Source organism: Oryctolagus cuniculus, chromosome 6 (assembly GCF_964237555.1).
Source record: "Oryctolagus cuniculus chromosome 6, mOryCun1.1, whole genome shotgun sequence".
Classification (NCBI taxonomy): domain Eukaryota; kingdom Metazoa; phylum Chordata; class Mammalia; order Lagomorpha; family Leporidae; genus Oryctolagus; species Oryctolagus cuniculus.
The window spans coordinates 24,203,901-24,227,475 of record NC_091437.1 but is presented as its reverse complement, the minus strand read 5'-3'; the positions used below and the strand labels follow the sequence as shown (position 1 = coordinate 24,227,475).

General features: G+C 52.4%; 1 protein-coding gene across 2 annotated transcripts in view; it reads left to right on the top strand.

Moving 5' to 3' along the window:
* TRPC7 (transient receptor potential cation channel subfamily C member 7) overlaps positions 1-23,575 on the top strand; it is a 137,467-nt gene that overhangs the window by 101,117 nt on the left and 12,775 nt on the right. For both annotated transcript variants that reach the window (XM_070076126.1, XM_070076125.1), the window contains exons 6-8: positions 3,532-3,765; positions 7,751-8,015; positions 19,897-20,092. In XM_070076126.1, the coding sequence (XP_069932227.1) occupies positions 3,532-3,765; positions 7,751-8,015; positions 19,897-20,092 (695 nt within the window). The remainder of the gene's footprint in view (positions 1-3,531; positions 3,766-7,750; positions 8,016-19,896; positions 20,093-23,575) is intronic.

Below are 23,575 nucleotides of genomic sequence, written 5' to 3'. Positions count from 1 at the left end.
ACACGTGTCTGATTGACACACTAGAGGCAAAAGGCCGTGGAGCTCAGCTTGGATACAAAATGCTGAGCTAACCTTAGCACCTTAGAAGCAAGGGGCCTAATTTCACTCGCTAAAGTACTTAATTTCACACATTTCTTTTTTCATTAAGCATTCCTGCTGCTCAAACCCTTGGGCCCTTGTTATTTTACTTATGGCCATGGACTAATTTAAATTAGCCTGGGAGAGTTCACATTTAAATCAAGGAAGACTGATGCAGGCATTTGACCGTGGAGGAAGAGATTTGCAATGCCCAAGGAGATGCTACTGTATCTGTCAGGAAAGTTAGTTTTCTGTAAATAATTTGCATTTCAGATTCATGGAGCTTTCAGTGTTTGAAGTTACCCTAAAACCTCAATTCACTCCATGAGTATAAACTCCAAGGTCCACCAAAAAGCAAGAGACTTATCCAAAGTCACACAGCCAGTAATAAGTGGCCAAGCCAGAACTTGAACCCAGGGTTTCCCAAAATAAAGCCAATCACCTAAATGACAGCCTGTGGTTCTCTAATGCCAGCTAAAAGCAGTCCCACTAAGCCATTAGGAATTTTAATTTGGCAGCAGAGGAAAGCAACAAACATTTCTTCTGGCCTGAAATGGTTTTTCTAATAACACTTTTAAAATGCCTATCTGAATAGGCACAGATGAAAGTAGATTTCAGAAGTAAGAAAACTATTACTTCATCGAATTATCACACAAATTTTGATAGGGCATGCTTAAGAAAGGGCTCCATTACAAAAAAAGACTGGGGGTAGGGTGTGGTTGGAGCATCTTTCAAACAAACCTGCAATGTTATTGGTATTTCCAACTATGGGGACTGCAATTTGATAGAGACATGCTGATCTTCATCAGACAAAACCATGACACTTGTCTCAACAGCTGCTCTGAAATTACCTTTCTCCTTAGAAAAACATTTTGATTCCTTTCATTTGCTGGGCCATTTTCACCAGAAAAGGAAAAAGTCTGATGCAAACAGTCCCTGGACAGAGGCCCAGCTCACCAAACAGATGTGCCCAGATGTGGGTCTGTGACCAAGCAGGCCATGCTATGGCCAGAACAGAGAGCCCCCATGACTGCCTGTCTATCCCCAGTGTCATCTGTGACTCCAGGCTTTGTCAGCACCTGGGCCCTCCAAGGCTACTGCTTGATAATATGAGCATTTGTCAAGATGCTTGGGTTTGAGGACTGTGGCAAAGGAAGCACGTAACATACACAAATGGTTTAGGCATAGACCTGTCTGCGGGAGTACGGGCTGTATGGAGACAGTGAAGATCACAAGGTTTGACAGCTTGGCTTGGGAGTCTGTTCTGTATCTGGGGGTTACGAGGAAGACACTGCAAGTGTCTGAAGAGGGAAGTGACCACGATACGACCTGTACTTTCTAAGTGACGAGAATGGAACAGAAAACTGAAAAGTCAAGATGTATCTGGGCGTATACTAGAATGAATCGGCAGAACTGTGACGATCCCTGGTAGCAGCTGCAGGAGTCAGGAGTACAAGAGAAGGTAGCAGGAGGCGGTGGTGGGACAAAGTGGGAGTGAGAGGGAGGCGAAGGCCAGTCTGCCATATGTGTACTTCCGACACTGGCAAAACACCACTACCAGCAGTCTCTTTGCATGGCGGGAATTCAGCTTTGAAGCAATTAAGAAAAATAGGATACTCATCCATGAGACACAATTTCAGAGTTGTATGCATTTACTCAAGGTCATAAGGAAGAATGATAATGGCCACACACCTGGGAACCAGCAGCCTTGAAGACTGGGCAGCAGAAGATGGAACAGGTTGGGGGCAGCTGGGCAGGCCGACCATCAGGTCTGAGGCCCAGGGCAAGGAAGGGCCTGGAGAGGTTAGCGGGGTAGCCTTCTGGACACCGTCAGTGAGCCGGAACTGCTTCACTCACTCATCAGCCAGTACTTCTTCCCCCACATTAACCCCCTCGAAACACACAGGCTAAGCGTTACCCCGGTTCTGCATCAAATCTTCCCCAGCTCAGAGTAGCTGCAGGGCCCCCGAGGCCTTTTACAAACTGTGCAAGAGTCTTTTCTGCACATTAACTGCTTTGAACCCAATTTTATTTCCTGGAGAGCCAGAAGAACACAGTGATCAAGAGCACAGACTCTAGGGCCAGACATTTTGGATTCCAATTCCGGGTCTGCGGCTTCCCAGCTGGGCACATTACCGCCCTCTGAGCTTCCGCTTCGTTATCTGTAAAGCTGGGATAATCACAGGATTTCTTCCTGGAGCTCTTGCAAAGATTTAAAGGAGTTAACACAAGAGGGTACTTCAAAAATTCTGCAGAATATCTGAATTAAAAGATACTTTTTAATACCAAGATGTTATGAAATCCATGCACAGTTTTTCATAAGATGTATTTTCTATGAATATTTCTGAAGATACCTCATATGCACAAGTTTCAATTTATGGACCAAAACAGACTTACCTTTTCATTATATTTTCCATAAACTTTTGAAGTATATATACATAAATATGCCTACAGAGACATATATAGAAAGCACTAAGTAGGTGCTAGCACTTAGTAGGTGTCCAAACTAACTCTATGGCTAAGTTTAATAATTTGAGTCAATTTAACTTTATTAATATAAAGGTAAAAATCAGCACTATTCAATAAAAATATACTGCAAGCCACTGCTGCGAGCCACATAGTATGTTAAATTTTCTAAAGCCACATTATAAAAACAAACAGATGAGATCAGTCATACATCCCATCTAACCTACCCAAAACAGTATCACTGCAACACGTAACTGATGTAAAGCATTCCGATATTTGATATTTGCCACAGAAAATCTGGTGTGCACTGCACACTCCTCACGCATCTCAACCGCTCGGTGTGCACACTCGGCCGCCATCCTGGACAGTGCAGGTCTAGACGGACACGCAGCTCACAGAGCTGCCTGGAGGCACAGTGACATCCTGTCCGTGTACCTCTACAGATTTACTATGTCACAACGAAGACAGACGCCCTTAAAACCCGACAGACGTCAAAGGAGTAAGAAAAGAACCTAACAGCCCCGAACTGACGCTCACGGGCACAGTGAGAGAGAGCAGCGCCTCATTCAGGAGCTAGGGGAGCCGGGATCTTCGCAGAGCAACCTTGAAAGCCCTTTCCCGTGAGCGGCCTCCATCTTCCTCTAGTTAACTCCCAACTGAATGATTCCTTAAGACCTGCCAGTTTTAAAAATGTTGAAACCCACGCATACGAGGAGTCTTCCAACAACGTTCTCGGAAAATCCGTATTAAAAAAAAAAAAGCAATGCATAGATTTCAAATTTTCTGCACCAAAGTAAACTTATCTTTTAATTCCATTTTCCCATGAGCCTTCTAATGTAGCCTCCCACGCCTCCAAGCACCGAGCGACGGGTGCGAGGGCGTCCTCCTCTCCGGGAGGACTCTGTCCCCGGCTTGTGTCCGAGCCCTCTGGGGCTCACGAGCGTCACGACCCCCACCCCAGAGCCCGGCCTTCTCCCCCGCCCGCAGGAATGATCTGGTCCGAGTGCAAGGAGATCTGGGAGGAGGGCCCGCGGGAGTACGTGCTGCACCTGTGGAACCTGCTGGACTTCGGGATGCTGTCCATCTTCGTGGCCTCCTTCACCGCGCGCTTCATGGCCTTCCTCAAGGCCAGCGAGGCCCAGCTGTACGTGGACCAGCACGTGCCGGACGACACGCTGCACAACGTCTCGCTTCCGCCGGAAGTGGCCTACTTCACCTACGGTGAGTCGGAGGGGCCGCTCGCTCCCGTTCTGCCCCGCGCGCTGCCGGGACCTGGGGCTGCGGTCCCGGATGTGTCACGGGGCTGGCTTCCGTGGGCCCCCCTTGCCCCTCAAAATCCCTGGTCCCTGCAGTGCAGCCAGCTTAACGGAACACGAGTTAGTAACGGGGAGTCTGCGCTGGGAGTATTTCTGTCGAGTTTGATTACTCACCTTTTGGGGTTTCTGTAAATTATTTAAGCTTTATTTTAGAGGGCGGAGAGAGAGTGCCCAGCTGCTGGATCTCGGTGGCCAGAGCTGGACTGGCCATAGCCAGATGCGGGGAACTCAATCTGCTTGAGCAGCAGAGGGTCTCCGATAGCGGGCTTTCATGGCAGGGCTCACACTGCCCCCAGGAATTCGAGTTTGCCTTGTGTAGCAAAGACACCTGGTCTGGCTGGCACGAATGGAAAAATCATGCCCAGTGGCCCAGCGTCGGTGTGCAGGCTTTGAAATCAGCTTGTTGTGCAACCTTGTCTTGCTTCACTTTTCTGAGCCTCCATTTGCTCGTGTAAAAACGAGGATAATAATACCCATGCCACAAAATTTGAGTAACAGATGGAAGAGGTTTGCACTATGCTCTGAAAATGCGGAGTGCTCACTAAGCGCTAACAGTTATCATTAGTACCTTTTCATTTTCTTAAACACCGTAATTTCTGTGCTGAGAGAGAAAGGTGAGCGGGTGAAGGAACAGTAGGTATGGGTTGTGTTGTAAATAGTAGCTGGATACTTAGTACTGAGTGAGTGCCAAATCTCCCTATTGCATGAAGCTGGATAGCCGTTGTGGCCACAGATTCCCTTCTGTCAGCTCCAACAGTGGTTTGTAGAGAGCTGGCCACTTCATGCAATAGTTGAACTGCTGCTCACTTTTTTTTTTTTTTTTTTTTTTTTTGACAGGCAGAGTGGACAGTGAGAGAGACAGAGAGAAAGGTCTTCCTTTGCCGTTGGTTCACCCTCCAATGGCCGCCACGGCTGGCACACTGCAGCCAGCGCACCGCGCTGATCCGATGGCAGGAGCCAGGTACTTATCCTGGTCTCCCATGGGGTGCAGGGCCCAAGGACTTGGGCCATCCTCCACTGCACTCCCTGGCCACGGCAGAGAGCTGGCCTGAAAGAGGGGCAACCGGGACAGAATCCGGCGCCCCGACGGGGACTAGAACCCGGTGTGCCGGCGCCGCTAGGTGGAGGATTCGCCTATTGAGCCGCGGTACCGGCCTGCTCACTTTCAATGTAGATTATGCTTCCTGTAAATGTGGTGGAAAACCCCCAGCGAGAAACGCAGAGTCTTGTAGTATTACAGACCCACCTCCCACCCCGCACTGTTTGTTGGTTTAGCAAATCCAGAATTTCTTACAGCAAAACAGGCTTGTGTCCTCTCTGTGCTGCACAGGGTTCATGGAGGAAGATGAGAATCTTGATACTGCATGACAAACCTGTGACAGACGCGATTCCAGCTGCAGTGTTATCAGCAGGGACTTCTATTCCTTTGTGAACTGCGTTCCTCACCCCATCCAAAGCAGACCACGCTATCGCCCTTGCTTTTGTGGTTCACCCCGTGCCCTTGGAAATGTGGCGTCTCTCAGTAGTCACTTGGGCTCCAGTCGTGGAGGAAGAGCGCCCTCTTGTGGTCAGCTGGGCAGTCGCTGTCCAACCGCCACAGGATGCCAGTGTTTCATATTCTAAAAAGGCACTTTTTCTCTTGCAAACAGCTCCAAGAAGAGAATCTCTGTCTGAATCAGCACAGTGCTGTTTGCTTTACCCATCACAATACCAACCAGAATACCCAAGCAAAATATTTTTCACAGAGAGTGTTTCCCTGGTCACCGACACCTGCCAACAGCTAAACCTATCTTAATAGATTGTAGCAGTGGCTTTTATGATTATAACTAAGGTTCAGATAAGGAATTATAGGCTTCAGAAAAAAGTAATTCCTCTTTGGTGTCTGTTTACTTGAGGAAGCCATCTCCTACTTCCTGTGTCCCAAATCTGCTGTTTATCCATAGAGTGACAGATAGACTGGAAATCACACCATTTTTTCTCCTGGGTTGTCTTTCATGGGCTTCAAAGTTACGACCTTGATGAGAACAAAGAGTATGTCACGTTACTGTATTTTCAAATGTAACTGGGAATGCACTACATGAAACTTTGTGGCCTGGCTTTTCTTATCAAGCGTCTCTTACTGCTCTTGAATACGATAACCGTTTAACAGAGTCTAGCTTTGAAAATAAAGAATAAAATTCTTTTCCTCCAGCTCCCTTGGGGTGCCAAGAATTGCCATGTAATATCCTTGCGATCTGCATTTGCTGGGCTCTGAAAGGGACCCCATACCCCAAATCCAGTCTTAAAGATGGCAACAATAATGTCCACTCCGCAGGGCTGTTGTGAAAATCGCTGCTAATGTAAGCGTAAGGGCTAATTTAGGTTTCTCAATGTTTCGCAATTGAAGCTTCACTTAGTGTTTCTCCCCAGGGACACCACTGGCTTTTCCAGTAGGGCAGTTGTCCTCTGCAGGGCTGTCTGGGGCATCCCAGGACATGAGCATCCCCATGATGCTCCTGCCCCGTTGCTGTGACAACCACACACTTCCCCAGGAGGGTAGCTCCGCCCTCTCTTGGGAACTGTTGCATGTCCTGACTCACAGTGGATGATGGACTTGAGATAGACGCTGTTCCTTGTCCTGTTAGAACAGCAGTAGGGGCTGGTGCTGCAGCTCACTAGGCTAATCCTCCGCCTGCGGCACCAGCACCCCGGGTTCTAGTCCTGGTCGGGGCACCAGATTCTGTCCTGGTTGCTCTTCTTCCAGTCCAGCTCTTTGATGTGGTCCAGGAAGGCAGTGGAGGATGGCCCAGGTCCTTGGGCCCTGCCCCCATATGGGAGACCAGGAGGAAGCACCTGGCTCCTGGCTTCGGATCAGCGCAGCATGCCAGCCATAGCGGCCACTTAGAGGATGAACCAATGGAAAGAAGACCTTTCTCCCTGTCTCTCTCTCTCACTGTCTAACTCTGCCTATCAAAAAAAAAAAAAAAAAAAAAAAAAAAAGAACAGCAGTAGGAACTTTGGGCAGGTTTGCTCAGCGGCAGGAATACCCACAGGGCAGCTGAGACCCTTGTGGTCACCAGTGACAGCAGCAGAGTCCCCCGGCTCAGAACGGGTTCCTGGACTCCTGTGCGCAGGGATCAGCGCTCTCGTGGCTGCCCCGCCTGCCTGGTCACCACTCTGGAGGCCTGGCCACAGCTGGGGAGCAAGCTTCTCAGCACTCAGCAGCTCAGGAACGAGCCCCAGAGGACTTTCCCAGGTCAGGTCCTGCAGACTCCCGGTCCCCACGTGAGCGCCTGTGCTCTGCTTGTGGCTCATCTAACCCTGTGATTAAAAGCTCGTGCAGTTGTTTAACAAGGAGTGTCTGCCGTGTGTGCCAGACCCGATGCTTGTACCAAGTGGTTGATGATATTGTCCCCACTTCACAGGTGATGAAATGGGGCTCAAGCAGTGAGCTGAATTCCTCAGTCACAGAGTCAGTGTATACAAAAGCCACTTTCAACCTCAGTCTGCCTGTCCCCGCACCCAGGCTCTTGGCTGCCACCTCCTCGGGCTGTGGACAGCACCTGAGTGTGGAGCTGGAACACTGGGGAGGGGGACAGGACAGCAGGCAGTGTGACAGGTCCATGACAGGTGTGCACAGGATACCCTGGGAACATGGTGGGTGGAGACAGGGAACCTGCCCAGGTATGGGAGGTGCAGACGGCGCCTGAAACAGGTGACGCCCGAGCAAGGGGCACTTGGGAAGGACCCAGATGGGAGGAAAGGACATTCCCTCCCACACTCCGAGCATGGGTGGCACCATGCAGGTCCTGGGGTCATTTAAGAACAAGGGCAGGTGTGGCCAGTGACGCATTCGACACTTCTAAAGGGCAGATCCCACCCTCAGTGAGGAACCGGCTGTTTTCTTTTAGCCAGGGACAAGTGGTGGCCTTCTGACCCTCAGATCATATCGGAAGGGCTGTACGCCATAGCCGTCGTGCTGAGCTTCTCCCGCATCGCCTACATCCTGCCAGCCAACGAGAGCTTCGGGCCGCTGCAGATCTCCCTGGGGAGAACCGTGAAGGATATCTTCAAGTTCATGGTCATTTTCATCATGGTGTTTGTGGCCTTCATGATTGGGATGTTCAACCTGTACTCCTACTACCGAGGTGCAAAGTACAACCCAGCGTTCACAACGTGAGTAACCCAGGCCTCCGCCCTGAGGGTCTCTGGGCTTCCTTGGTGGGGCGGGGTGTTGAGGGGTCTCGTGCAGGTGGCCTCTTGCATAAGTTTTGATTTCCTTGGTGCTTCTCAGGGCGGCTCAGAGTCTAGGCTCTCGAATGGAAGGGCGGAAGACCTGAGTTAAATCCTCATGGGGGCACCATAATGGCAGGGGGCCATGGCAACAGGTCATTCCCACGGGAAACTCTGAACACATGCAAGGAATTATTATGCTAATTACTCTTGCCTTTACCTGTATCACCTGGAAAACAGAACCCCGGGGGAGACTGTCATGCCAGCACCACCGGGGAGCTGCAAGCCCAGAGAAATCAGACTGAATGGAAACAGAAAGCGAAGACTGGGGTGGGGGGTGGGCAGGCACAAGGTGCCGCTGCCCTGGCTGCTGTCTGCCAGAACGCACAGCCCAGGCAGGAAGGAGTCTCCCAGGGGCCAGAGAATGCAGGGTGGGAGTGTGGGAGGGGTCACAGCTCAGAGCCTCCCACAGGGCAAGAGAGAATTTATGTGCCAGATCTTTCCTGGCCACTGTCTCAGGAGCCGGATGCATCCAGGTCGCTGACTCCCCTGCACCTCCAGAGCAGCCCTGGGGAAGCCACAGCCACGCGGCGTGGGGGGAGGGGGTCTGTGCGAGAGCAGATGAGCAGCCTGTGCCCCGGGAGCTTTGCAGCATCACCTGCCTCCAGGGCAGGAGGGAGGCCCAGGCTGAGGCACTGAGCCTGGCCCAGGGGAGCTGCGGCAGGGATTCCAGCCAGTGAAGCAGGCACAGAAACACGGTGAGGCTCACGGAACCTACCTTCACAAGGACTCAGCGCCCCTCCCTGGGGGGCAGCGGGGTGCCAGGCGGTCTCCTGGAGGGCCACCAGTGGCACTGAGAAGGGTCTGGTGCGAGGTCTGGCAGGCCTGAATGTCCACCCGGACACAGGCATTTATGGGCTGATGGCCTCGAGCAGGCTGCCTGACTCATCCGAGCCCCTGGGTCTCTCCTCTAACGTGGAAAGACTTCCCACCTTACCCACACGTACCCCCACGGGCAGAAACATGACGTGCCTGCACACTGAGGTTTCCCCTCTATGTCTCCTGGTCCTCACCACGCTCCTGCCCAGAGTCTTTAGAGTAGGAGAGTTGGGCGTCCAGCCCCAGCATGGAACCCCCTGGGCTGGGCATTTCCTGGCATGTGTGCCGGCATGCCCCAAGAGGCCAGGAAGTCACATCTCCCAGCCAGTGGAAGGAGCTCCAAGCCTCAGCCATGCAGGCCCCCTTGGGAGCACAGCCTCGCCCCGCCCTGTGTCTGCAGAGATCACCTTTGAGGGGAGACATTTGTATCTGAGAACAAACCACCATGAGCTCTGGGCCTCTCTCCTCAGGACCGGGGACTGGGTGGCCTCACCCAGCTGGAGCTACCTAGAAGGTCCCGCCCAGAAGGCTGCGTCTCCTGGCAGAGCTCAGCCACGGAAGCTGCTTCTCTCTGTGGCAAAGATGGTGCCCCCATCCCAAAGGTGCTAGCGCCGCCCCCGGCCCACAGGCTGTGCTGGAGGCTGAGCGCCACATGGATCGCACAGCCTAGGCAGATGGCCTGGAGCAATGGCTTCAAACCTCCCCCCCCACCCCAGCTTCCCTAGGTCTGAGATGAGAACACGGACTGACAAGGCCAGCCTCACAGGAGCCAGTGAGGAGGAGGGTCAGATATGGTGCCTGGCACTGAATAAGCCTTCAGCAGGCGGAAGTGGGGCTCGTGGAGCTGGGGGCTGACTGCAGGCAGACACTGGGGTATTGACTCACCCCTGTGGGTCCCTTCCTGGGAAGAGGCCGGCAGGGCTGACAAACTGCACCAGCTAGCGCCAAGCCCGTTACTACTGAGTCTGCTGGACACTTTATATCACCCCAACTCTCCATGAGTAACTGTTGACAGACTGGAATAAAGAAGCTCCAATCGCCCAAAAGTAAATTTGCTGTCAATAGAGCAGAGGCAGAGCTCGAAGTGCCCACTCAGCATGGGACTGAGCATGGTTACCCAACAAGGGAAGATGCCAGTCCTCCACCTCCAGTGCCAGTGCCCCTGCCTGTGTCTGCTCCAGCACAGGGCCTCGCCCAGTGTTTGCCTGCTACATGCTTCATGAACAAGAACGAGGGAACACACAGGACAAAGGAAGCCAGGTCCAACGCAGAGGGGAAAGCCGTGGACGGCGCGTCTGACAACATGGACTTGGGGTCCTTCTCCACACCCGGACTGTTCTGGGCAGCCCCCACCCCCTGCAGAGTGCCCAGCCCACAGTCCCGCGGGGGGGAACGCAGGCTTAGATTAGCACTTCCTGGCCACACAATTCTCAGTGACCTGCGGCACAGATGGTCTAAACAGGGAGTAAGTGTGTGGCCCAGGCTGGGGTCTTTGGGAACAAGTAAGGTCACAGGGACAGGTGAGATCAGGAGAAAGGCAGAGCAGTCAGCTTGTCCCGTAGGCCAGCGGGCAGATGAAGACTGTGTAGGCAGGAGGGACCCAGGCCGTCCAGGAGGGGGAAGAGGCGGGGAAGCCGGCAGACAGCAGGTGCAATGAATGCCGCACAGGGTCTCCTTCCTCCCCCCCCCCGCCCCGCCCAGTGCCTGACATGGGATGTGTAGGTGTAAATAGGATCTGATTGAACACAGAAAGTCAATAGAGCAGCGAAGCAGAGAGAGGAAAAAACGGCTTTTTGTAAATGCTATCTTTGACCTTTGGACTGCTCTCTGGAGTGCGTCAGCCCCCAGAGCTCCCCAGCCACATAAAAGCCTTAGGAGGCATGCTGAGTGCAGCCACGCCGTAACGAAGTCAAAGGCCCCTCAGGTGCGTGTCTGCCACCTAGCAGCACACGCCCAGGCTGCCCTCCCCTCGAGGGTCACATTGGGCTGCTCTCAGGAGCCAGCCCACAACAGCCAGTCCACCTGAGTCTCGCCAAGTTGCAGTTTCTGTCCCAGTAGGGAACTGGGGATGGGGCGGGGTGGGGCAGGGGAGACACTTTAGAACAAAAGTAAAGAGGAAGAGCAGAAAGGTTTCTCTATCATCGGCAGCCCCCAACCCTCAACCAAGCCCTCCCTAATGCTGGGTGGGTGCCAGTTCCAGAATCACATTCCTTCCTCCCCATCCCCAGGTAGCCTTTTCCTCCATTCAGCAAACCTCAGAGAAGAGGCTAGAAAGAAATCGATGACGTCAGCTTCATCAGCCCAAGGTGTGGACAAACACACAGAACGAGCAGCCTTAGCGAAAAGCAGTGGTTTCAAACCACATGTGGCGGTAGAGTCACCAGAAGTGTGGCTGCACTGGGGACTCCCCAAGCCCCACCCCTTAGAGTGTCCCGGGGTAGAGCTTAGAAAGCTGCTTTAAAAAGCCACTGGGAGATGTTGACACCTGTACTCTCATAGGGTAAGAAACACAGATCTTGTCCAACCTCTCATTCCCCTACTGGGGAGACAGAAGCCACTCTCAGCTCTGTGTATTTCAAAAGCAAGGAGCCTGTTAACCTCAGCAAGTCTCTTAATGGCAGATTGCTGGTCCTGTGCAGGCCGGACTTTTTAAGCACAAGTTATTACAGAAAGCCTGATGTAGCAGGAATGAGGCCTGGAGTCAGCCCATGAGCGTCCCTGGTTTTCAGAGTCCTTCCACTTCGGAAGCAAGGATGCTCATGGTTGCACAGCCACTCCTGTGTCGGGTTTGGTCTAAAGGCGAGGAGCAGGTTGCATGCGTGAGTGCCTGGCTGGTGAGCCGGGGCTGTCCGGGTGTGACAGACAGCACACTTGCTGGCAGCTCATCAACTCCAAGCCACTTCCGTTAGAAACTGCAGATGAGCTAGGGGGATGAAGAGAAAGTGTCAGGATCAGCTTTATGGCCCCAGAGTAGGAAATCAGAGTATCCCAAACATGAATGAGGAAGCAGGAGGAGGACGCCCTCCTCCAAGGACACACTTGCTGTGAGGAATTCTCTCACTGGGAGCACCTCTTTGATTACATCATGGAAGTTGCTAGACAACTAGGCGTTGCATTTGGATACTTGTTTTATAGCTAACTTTGCTGAAATACCCATAGTCCAAAGAGCAAGGGGTCTCTGACTGGGGATTGCATAAAAGTCCTGGGGTCCCAGCACTGTGGTTACAGTGTTAGAAACACCGGGTCCCTAGCCCACAGGTGAAGTACAGTGTCATAGGACTTGGGAGTGAAAAGCTCCCTGCCTTACACTCTGGTAGGTGACCACGGCTGGATGGGTATCCAGAGACGAAGGGGGCGGGGGCAGGGGTCAACAACTTGACCCAGGGCAGAGGAAAGTGGAGGGCCCTGTACCATGGCACACCAAAGGCCCTTGGTTTCCCGTGTGCGTGAGCACAGCCTCCCGCATTTAATTCTGATGGGAGATGAAGTGTGGGCTGTGTCCGCCAAAAGTGGAGCCCCGCTGATCTTTCCTGCAGGCCACTGTGGTATGAGCATCATCAGGCAGCTGGGTTGAGACCTCTCCAAGCAAAAGTAATACCTCTCTTAAGGTTGTACTGTCTCCCCAGGAATGCTTTCACTGGAAGGAGCTTCCGCAGTGCTGGGCAAAATTAGAAGCTTCTATTCTCTGTGATACTTACGGAAAATTCCCACACTCTATAAGGCAGGCAGGGATTCCTGTGCCTACCAGGAGCAAGAGGCACTGGGTGGGCCCCCACCCTGCTTGTCTGGGTCATGGGAAAGCCAGCTTCTCTCTCCTGCAATCCTGGAGAGGCACTGGGGCTGGGAGAGAACCCTTAGGATGAGCCCACCTACCCACAGAGCACAGCCCCGTCCTCCCTGCCAGGACCACCCAAGCCTAGAGCCTGGGCTCCACATACTCTTGGCTTTAGCTCTGAAACCGAGACTTGAAACACTCCTTTTGGAGTCAGTAAGGGACAGGGATAATAATAAGTGTCATTGATTAAACAACTCGTGACGACAGACACATGGCAGCTGCTCTCCCGCTTATCCCCATGGTGAAATGAGGCAGGGAGCTGCGGCTCACAGAGGGGCTGGACTTGCCCCACATCCCAGAGCCAGTAAGAGGATCCGAACCCAGGGGTGCAGGACCCAGGCCTACCCTCCACCTTCTGAGCTGAAATTTCGAAGGTGGAGGCCGAGTCCCTCTCGAGGTTCTGTCCCTTCCTGTGCTCCTCAGTCCAAGCTGTGACTGCCACGAGAACCTGATGATTCTGCCGTCTCCGCTCTCAGCCTGCAGCCTGGGCTGCCCTGGGTAAGGCAAGTCCCTGCCTGAAGAAGGCTCACTCACTTAAAAACCTGCACAGAGCAGCCACTCTGGGCCAGCCTCTACATTCCACCCTTGGCTCAATCAGATTAATAAGCAAATTTTCTGACTTGTGGACAAATAGAGATTCGGAGGTAGGAAAAAAAATAGGAAGTAACAGCTTTGCATCACATGATTGTATCAAGGACACGTGGGCAGCATGGCGAGGAGGAAGCAGGGCTGGGAGCGCTGCAGGTAGGGTCGGGGAAGGCTCCGTGCCCAGGGGACCCTCAGTGCGGGAGCTGGAGGATGGGAGAAGGCATTCTGGCTTGTCTTGGCCATTTCTGAATCCCATGTAGGGAAGACTGTGGGGAGAGGGAGAATCGGGAGATCCAAGAGTCCAGTAGGAGCCAGGCTGTGGAGCCCTTCAAGTCCTCATAGGTGTTGGTGTCTCTGCAGAGGCCTTCGTAAAAACAGAAAGACGTGGTCAGAGCTGCCTTGAGAAAGAGTGCTGTGGCTGCCGGGTGAAGGATGAGTTGGGAGAGTCAGGGTGGAGCCCGGGCTTGGCCCAAGCTGGGTGCCAGGGAGGCTGCAGTGAGATGCAGCCCCAGCCCCATGTACCGTATAGACCGGCTGCACAGACAGACCTTAACCCAGCCTTCGCAGGAGTGCGGCTGCGTTTACAAATTGAGACAGTGTCCTGAAAGAAAGGAACTTGAAAGGCAGGTAGCTCCAAAGGGAATGGAGCTAGCTCCACCAGGAGGCTGTGGCCGGACGGCACCTGGGAGGGCGTGCTGCTGGTTGAGGGGCGTCCAGGAGGTGGAATGGAAGCACCTGGTGGCCCAAGGTTCCTTCCAGGCAGCCAGCACCAGGCATGTCATAAAACTCAGCAGATCAGTGACCCTTCAGGAGAAACCAGGGACAGCTTGCCCTGCGGACTCAGGCCTGCTGTGTTTTTGCTGTACAGGACATGCGGGGTGTTTGCAGGTGGGGACCTGGACATGGACTCAGCTGCCCGGGGTTCCAAAAGACAGGTTTTTCCCGGGCCTTGGGTCAGCATTGGATATGGGCAGCTCTGAAACAGAAGCTCCACCTGTCTCAGCTCATCATCGCACCTGACCACATTGTGAAAGTCATCACCTGTGCCTTATTGCACATCAGCCATCAGAGTGTGAGGGGAACCAGCACATGAACTGTACCCATTTTCTTGTGGGGGGACCAGCACAGAGGTGTTCTGAGGCTATTGGGAGCACAGCGCAGGCTTGGAGAAGCCTGATGCGTCACAAGTGCACTTTGAGTTTAATTCTTAGCTTGGCTTAACCCTCCAGCAGGCGAGACCATTTCCGGGACTATGCTAGGATAATTCAGCCTATTGCAACAGATCCCACGATTATATAACTGCCATTTTTATGCTCTCCACGTTTGTGCTTGACACGAATGGTAAAAAGCCTGCCACCTTTGAGCCTCTGCACCAACCAAGCGGAGAGGGTGCAGAGTTTGGAGGGGAGGCCCATCAGACCATGGCCGCTGATGCTGGCTCCTTCCTGCCACACCTAAGGCTCCACTCAGCTCCTCCCTCTTTGCTCTCAGACTGACCAGCAAGAAATCTTTCCCTTTTACTCAGCAAGGTTCAGTTCCGGGATGCAAATAAGGTTTAACCTATCGCCCCTCCAGGTCACAGAGGGCCAGGAGACAGCACCGTCAAGGCCTAGCTCCAGGCACAGTATCAGCAGACATGGTTCTCAGGTAGCTCTGCAGCAAGCTAGGAAGACCCAGGCCCCTCGTGCCTGCCCCCCCGCTTCAGTTCTTCAGCATCCGTCCTGTGGCTGGGCTGTTCCTGGGCTGTGTAAAGCGAACTCCTCATTCAGGACCCAGGACAGCAGCAGCCAGCAGTCGAGAGAAAAGCCTAGCAAGGCCGTGGCAGGCGTGAGGTTCAGACTTCTCAGCCACTGGACTGTGTCCCTGGCCTTCCTCCAGCCGGGTCCCAGGCTTCTGGGCTGTGGGTCTGGGTCATGGAGAAATACAGCCCGCTGGCCAGCTCCTTCTGTGTTCCAAACACCTTCCACCATCACAGGTGGATGGCAGGCGGGTGAGCCCTGCAGCAGAGCCCTCGCACTGTGCCAGCTATTGTCTTCTGAACTTGAGAAACAGCCCTTTGAGATGGCTGAGCCTCCCGCTTAATTTTAGCCTGCTCTGTGCAGACTGGGGAAGGTAACGGAACAGAACCGTTCAGCGGGGGAGCAGAGGGAGTTGCTGCATTCTGAAGCAGCAGCAATTTTCCTGACAATGGCCCTAGCCCCTCACACTGTTGATCAGCTCATTCTCCGAGCCCATACACAGTGCAGCACACTCTTCAGGAACCTGTTATTAAAGTCTCATTATGCAGGCGAGACAGCCCCGGGGGAGAACTGATTACCTCGCTCCCCTCTCCCATGTGACAAGTGAGCCCCGGCCTCCCCGCACACACAGCCAGAGGCGGGGGCTCACTGTCTAACTCCCGGGCACTGTCCCTCTCTGCCTTCATCAGCAACACTTGTTATGCTTGGGTGGCCCATTGATTAGCTTCAGTCCCTTCCACTGCCAGCCGAGAGTCACAGATAAAAAGATAGCATGGGCTGGAGAAATCAGAGGATTTGCATGAAATCAAGGGTTTGTGATGATATTTGCAGGTAGAAAGGAAAAGGAGGCTTGCTGATGAAAGTCAATAAGGCAGCAGCTGACGGACTCATTTTACTCAGCCCTGTGGGAAGCACCAGAGGGGCTGCAAAGGCAGAAACAGAGCATCCTTGCTTTCAATTTTCTAGGACTTTCTGATCTCCTTAAATCTAGGCTGAGACCACCAAAGGGGCAGAATGTGTTTGCTGTGGACACCAGCGTATTCTCCGCACCTGGCGGAGTGCCTGGCACCTAGGCACAATTCAGTAACTAAACAGGTGACTCAGAAGAATAGCTAGCATCTACTGGACTCTTACTAGGCAGTTTACATGAGCTGCTCATTTAATCTTCAGGAGTAAATGGGGACCCAGACAGGCTTCGGAACATGCCCAAGCTCACACAGCCACCGCATAATGTTGCTGAGACTTGAACCCAGGCAAACACCTTTGCTCTTACTCCTCCAGCTGTCTCTGCGATGCCTCCTGTGATTGATACAGTGGAAGGGATCTCTGGCAAACTTGGCAGCTAGCCAGAGTGAGTCGGAGAAGGATGTGCGGTCAGTGGCTGCCATTCGTATCAGTCGAGAACCTCCACTGTAGCCGCAGGACCAGCTAGTTGATGGGGGCTTGTGTGAGACAAGTGGCTCCATGGGAAAGGTCAGCTAAGCCCATTCTGAGACACTCTGTTCCCGAAAGGCAGCCCCAGACCTCCCCAGGGCCTGGCCTTCTGCACCATTCCTGGCTTCCATGGCTTCTGGGAAATGATAACCTCACAGCTCCAAAGCCCATGCCCTTGGGATCAGTAATGTACTACTGACTGCTCTCCAAGACCAGCCTTCTCTGGGAATGTATTAGTGTAGGCTGACTGCTCTCCAAGACCAGCCTTCTCTGGGAATGTATTAGTGTAGGCTTCCAAGGTCAAAGAAATGCAAATCTTTACTTCCTGCCACCTGTTAAACTAGAAGATGACACTATGTCCTCAGGTAACTGCACATCTCCTATCACCATGAAAAACTAGCAGGCTGCCACTGAACATTTTTTCCATTTTTCTTTCTCCTGGGATGTCTGTCATTTTCATGTTGAATTGCAAGAGCTCTTTATATAAGAAGGACAGCATCCATTATCTCTCCCATGTTTGTAAAACCAAATTCTGTCCTTACCTGATCTTTTGCCTTCTGTTTTTATTTACTGTGTCTTTTGGTGTATATAAGTTATATATAATCCAATCTCTCAATGTTATCATTTCTGAAACTTTCCCTAGCCCAACATTATAAATACTCATCAGTATTTTATTCTAGTTTATAATCATACAGGTTTTTTTAACATTTAACTCTTCAATTCCATTCAGAATGTATCTAGTTATATGGTTTGAACTATAGGCTAAAATGTTGCTTACAGTTTAGTCCAGCTAATTGCATGTAACTCAGTCCCCAGAGTCTCCTCCCACAAATACACAACAGTAGCAGACTGGGTCTCTTCATTTACTCCACTGTTCACGTCAGAGCCCTGAGAAAAAGTGGCGACTCTAGCCACACTGGGTGATGCAAGCCAGTGAGCCACCTTCTGTAATGAGCACCTCGGTTACCTCAGCTCATTTTGCCCTTACAAAGGAGCAAAGACCCAGACACTCTCCCTGAAGGCTTAGAAGAGCATTAGAAAAGCATCCTTTGGCTAGGACCTCCTTCTACCCACCTACCCAGTAGTATATAGCTCGCTATTGCTCTGAAGGGGTGGCTTTCACTCTGGCCCCAAGGAGTCTGGGCCTCTTGTGATTAAAGTCTCCTGGAGATCATGGCCACGTCCAAGGCCAGAGACTAATCCTTAGATCTTGGGATAGAAATGAAACAGGTGTGTGGTCATGAAGACCATCTGGAAGGCATACAACAAACCCAAGACATCAGCCTTCTGAGAGAGGCAATTGTCCTCAGCCTGGGGGGCGGAGATGGGCAGGGGTCAGGTCACCATGTCACCGAGAGCCCAAGGCACAGACTTGTAAATATTCCTTTACATGAAAACATACTGCTTGGTGGGCTACTTCTGTCGTCTTCAGATTATTAGGATATAATGCTTAAAATCAGGGCTCAGTGGCAGAATTCAAGACAAGAAGAAAATGAGAAGAAAAAAAAAACACACACGCGAGTCTAGGCCCGTTTTCCCTGATCAAAATGCAGCAGCTTTTCCCTGCATGTGTTCTCGAATTGCCTGCCTCATTCGAGTCAGCCAGAGGTTTGCAGGGATAGCCAGGAAAGAAAGGGAAGATGAGCTGGAGTGGAAATGTCTCAGTTGCAAGCATGCGCCATGTCTCCCACGGTGCGTGGCAAGTGCATGATGGGAGACTGGCACCTGTCTGCCCAGCACCTCCCTCAGACCCTGTGACCTCTGCTTCTCTGTCACTCCTACCCAGAAGGCAGCAGCTGTCATAGAGATTGAAGCCCTGCCATCTCCTTCTGGTGTGGGATTAGGGCTCAGCCAGTGATCCGGGGCTCTCCCTGCCACTGTTCCCTCCCGCTAGGGGGGCAACCAGAACATGCTTCTACAGTGGGACACAGAGCCACAGTGAGTCACGCCACACCGTGAGTGACATGGGTCCTGCAGCTCCCACGGCAAAACTGCTCTCAGAACAGCATCAGGGGCAGGCGCTCTGCGGCCACGGCTTGGTCCCCAGTCATTAGCTCCCAAAACCCCAACTAAATTCCTTCTCGCTAACACAAATAGGGATGAACTGTTCAAAACTCACAGTTTTCAAAGACACCAGAAACAAATAATGACAACATAAGCCCACTTCCAATATCTGTTTTTCAGGTTCCAGAATGCGTCAGGGATGAGCCAGACAGCTGGCTTCACACACACCTCACCCACACAGCCCACACCCTCGCACTCAGGAGTGTAAATGCATGCAAGCCAGGAGTTGGCTTTTTTAATCCACACTCTGAGTACTAGGATTTTTTGTACATCTTGTCAAGTAAATACCAGTCGTTCCCAAACAGACTTCTGGAAAATGCTTTTTGAGACCTAGCTATTCCTGGCCATTTGTGGGTGAGGTTGAAAGCCTAGAGAAAAGAGTGCTTTATCACAATGGGCCCAAAAATCTGGATGCAAACTGAAAGAAGCACACTTAACCAGTCAGGGGTTAGCAGATCCCACTGCATGTTCTAAAGCACCCTACCCACCCAGCTTCCAGCCTGGGTCTGTGTCAGCAGCCCTACCCAGGGCTCATGGCCATAAAGCAGGGACTGTGACAGGCACTTGAGCCTTCGACTGAAAACCACGGTATTTCAGTAACCTCAGGATCTCAAGAGGTCAAAGAACAGTTCCCTAAAAGCCAGATCTTACTTGACCTGCCCTCAAAAAGCACGCACCATCTCCCTCGGTGAGCTGCAGCAGGCTCTGCGCAGTCATTTCCGATCACTCAGTCCCAGCTGAGAGGACGGAACCTACACGGCTGGCTCGGGTATGCAGCGTGGAGGGAGTGCGTGAGCGCACTGCAGAGGGGCATGAGGCTTAGGGCGCTGCTCTGGGTCAAGGACCCAGCAGGTGCAAGGCGCCAAGGATGCCAGCTCCCTCCCTGGGCACCTCCCACACCCTCAGAGCTCCCCTTCACGTGGAGCTGTGTCCCCTGAGACACTGCCGAGCCTATTGAAGGAAGAACGTGAGGCTAATAACACCTAAGAGCAAACATTTGCTGTGGTGCCCTGGTGTTTAGTTTTAAATTTTTCATTAATTAGAGCAAGATGAAAATGATAACCACAGCCAGGAGTCCCAAGGAATGGACTGAGTGACAAAGAAGGAGGCTGCCTTGTGTAATACTCTGCAGATATCTGAAGGGCTCATTATTTGAGCACGTAGCCCACCCCGAGCTGTCCCAGCCCCACTCCAGCAGAGACAGCAACTCTACAATGGTGGCAACTTTCATGGAAGAAGCGTGAGCCCCGTGCAAACTGTAAAAGGACTGTCTGCTTCCTTGTAGGGTTGAAGAAAGTTTTAAAACCTTATTTTGGTCCATATTCGGCTTGTCGGAAGTGATCTCGGTGGTGCTGAAATACGACCACAAGTTCATCGAGAACATCGGCTACGTTCTCTACGGCGTTTATAACGTCACCATGGTGGTCGTGCTCCTCAACATGCTGATCGCCATGATCAACAACTCCTATCAGGAGATCGAGGTAAGGCCAGTGCACGGGAAACGCGCTCTCCCCCTTGGCTTGGCTGACACCGACGTGGGCAGCCATGAGCGTGACGTGTGTTGTTAAAACTGAAGCCAGCACAACAAACCACGGGTGTTCTTCCTGCTAGAAGCCCAGGGCACGGCGGAACAGCTCTTTCAGCCCCCACCCCCTTCTGCCTCTCATGTGTCTCCTGTTAAGTGTATGCTGTGTGCCAAGACCATGCTAGGTGCCAGCGACACACAGATGGACTAAGACACTGTCCCTGTGCCGGAGGAGGTCACAGATGTGGCCATCAATAAATTACCATGCCCCGGGGCCAGGGCTGCAATGGCCAGGTGGGGACAAGCAAAGACAGTACTTGACACTCGGTGGGGAGTAAGGTTCCAGAGGTGACTCAAAGGCCATTTAAAGATGAAAACAATTTTTCCAGACAAACAGGGAGGTCAAGAGACTGTATCAGGAGGCAATTAATCAAAATCCAAAGCATACAAACCATAAGCTACTGACTTAAGCTTTGTTTAGAGCAGCAACAAATGAAGACAAGCGAAGTGAAGCACTAGTGGAGACCTCGTTAGGCTCCTGACAGTTTATCAGAACAACAGGATATCCTATGTGCTGCTGGGGAAAGAGAACCAAGTGGTGGTGTTAGGAGAACAGAATCAGGCTGCAGCACAATGCACACAGGGTAAGGGAGGAAGATACAGGGAAGCACACTCATGTGTGACTGAAGGCAGAAAACCTGTGCAGGGCCCAAGAGGAAGGCACCTGCTGAGAGGGGAGGGGCACCTTCGCCAGAGGCGCTTCCGCTCATACCTTCTGTGCTCTGTAAAGCATGCTATGGGTTCACTGATTATAAAGCTAAATAAGTAGGCTTCAAGTGGTAAATGAACTGCACTGACTGAGCAATTCCAATCCTGGGAATAGATCCATGCATGCATGCATATGACATTCCATCGGTGGCATTCCAACACTTGGAAATAGCCTATCGGTACCAGAATGTTCGAGACACGGTTCAGAAAGCTGTACATTCAGGCAGAAAATCCTTTTTATAATAGTGTGGGAGACCCTCCTAAGATACGATTAAGTGAAGAAAATATAAGTTGTAAAGTAACACCTACCGGAAAGCTTCACTTATATAGCAGTGCAAATGGAGACACACAAATACACACCTGTGTACTAAAATTAGAAGAAACCATCATTTGTGTTTTCGTAATTCAAATTCTACTTAATGTCCTTGTTGCTTTGTTTTGTTTATTTGAAAGGCAGAGAGCAAGAGAGAGAGAAAGATCTTCCATCCCCTGGTTCACTCCCCAAATGCCTGCAACAGCCAGGGCTGGGTCAGGCCCAAGCCAGGAGCTAGGAACTCAATCCAGGTCTCCACGTGGGGGAAACCCATGACTTGCTTCCCCCCTGGGTGTGCATTAGCAGGAAGCAGGGATTCAAAGTAGAGTCAAATCTTGCACCCAGGCTCTCCAACAGGGGATGTGGGCATCCCAAACGGCATCTTAACCACTACACCCAACACTCGCCCTGTGTGTTTCTCAGAGAAAAAAAATGAAGGCCTCTATATTTGAGTTTTCTGTAGCTGTCATAGAAAGTACTACCAACTATGTGAACACGAGCTGGAGGGCTTGAAGATCAGAAGTTTATCTCCTGGTCCTGGAGGCTGGAGCAAGATCAAGGTGTTAGTACATGGAGTTTCTTCTGAAGCCTCTCTCCTTGGCCTAGTGTGTGCTCACCATGGCATTTCCACGAGTTCTGTTGGATTAGAGTCCCACCGTACGACTTCACTTAGCCTTCACCACCTCTGTCAAAGTTCCATCTCCAAACAGTCACAGCCCAAGGTGTCAGGCATTAGGGCTTCCACACATGGATCTCAAGGGGATGCAGTTCAGCCCAGAACACGAGCAAGCCCCAAAGGAGACTTTTCCAAATGGCAGGAGGCCGGGGCAGGGTGAAACCGCGTGGTATTGCTCAGCACTGCCCAGCACCGGTGGAGCAGTGAGAGCGACACAGTGAGAGGACGGTGAAAGGACCACCGGCTGAGCCTGGTTCTGAAGCCCACCGGCCCCTCCCCTCCCCCTTGGGAGAATGCAGCCCTGTGCGGGTGGGCAAATGGCCTAAGGTTTTGAAACTGTATTTACCTGTTTAGAAACCCATGTGGATAAAGGGCTGCCACCAGCTGGTCTCCCTGCCCTGGCTGGGCCTCAGTTTCCACAAGTGCAAGAGAAAGCTAGATGGTGCCTGGAAAATCCTTGCCTCTCTGTCCCATCACCCCGGGCTGCGTGCCACTCGCCAGCAAGCATGCCCTGCTTTGACCCCAATGACTGTACCACGGGAAGCTGCGTGGTTGGCTGTGAAAGACAGGATCAAGGCAAGTCCTCCAGCTCGTGTTCAAGTCCTCCCACCACAGAGCGGTGCTGGAGATGGAGCGAGCTCACTGCTGCCCATGGCTCCCCTGCAGGCTCCGGACAGCTCCTGCGCCGGGCGAGAGTGCACGACCCCGCCTGTCTCAGTGGACCCGTGAGCACACTTAGCTTTGAGGAGGCGAAGGTTTGTAAATCCCCCGAGGACACAGGGACTCGCCTCCCCCTGCCTCCTCCACCACAGTAGCCCTGCCTGGGGCCCTGGCTCTCTTCTTTTAGCCCCCTCAGCAGCCAGGCCCTGTGCCTTAGCCCCGCCCCGCCCACATCCTCATCTCTCCCTAATCCTTCCTCTTGGCATTTAAGTAAGTCTCTTGATCGTACAAAAAAGGAACCTAACATTCTCCCTCCATCTCACTTCCCAGCTCCCAGCCTCTCTCCCCTGCCTCTTCCTGCCAGCTTTCTCGAGACTCCGACTTCTCACCGCCTCTCCCACTACTTAACTCCTGCTTGTTCTCAAGCCCCCACCCTCGCCACACCTGACCTGGCTGAGAAAGACAGCTCAAACCACCGCCATGAGGCAGCCTTCCCCAGGCCAGGCCGGGGCCACCTCAGAGAGCCTCCCCAGCTCTGGACACAGCTCGAGGTCAAGGCCGGCTGCCAAGCTGTCGAGCAGACTCAGGCCACTGGCCAGACTGTGTGTTCCACCCAGGCATGGGCTGTGAGCACAGGCACTGGATAAACGTGAGCTAGATGACTCCAGGTGGACTGCTGGCCTGAGCTAGGCCACAGAGGTGAAAATCACATTTACTAAGAGCTTCCTAAATGCCTGGCACTGTTAAGTGTCTCTTAGGCATTAACTCCTTTAATCTTCACAGCCGTGTCAGGAAGATTATCATCCTCATTGCACAGAAGAGACAACTGAGACCCGGGGGCCCAAGGCACCTGCCATGGGCGGGACACAGCTAGTAAGGAACCCAAGTGGGCTCTGGAACCCATGCGCTCACCACTGTGCCACCCTTCCTCTCGGGGGCACTGTGCAGCGAGACCAGGCATGACCTCTGCCCTCACAAAGCTTCTGACTCAAAAAGGTGCCCCAGATAGATCAGGCCAGGTG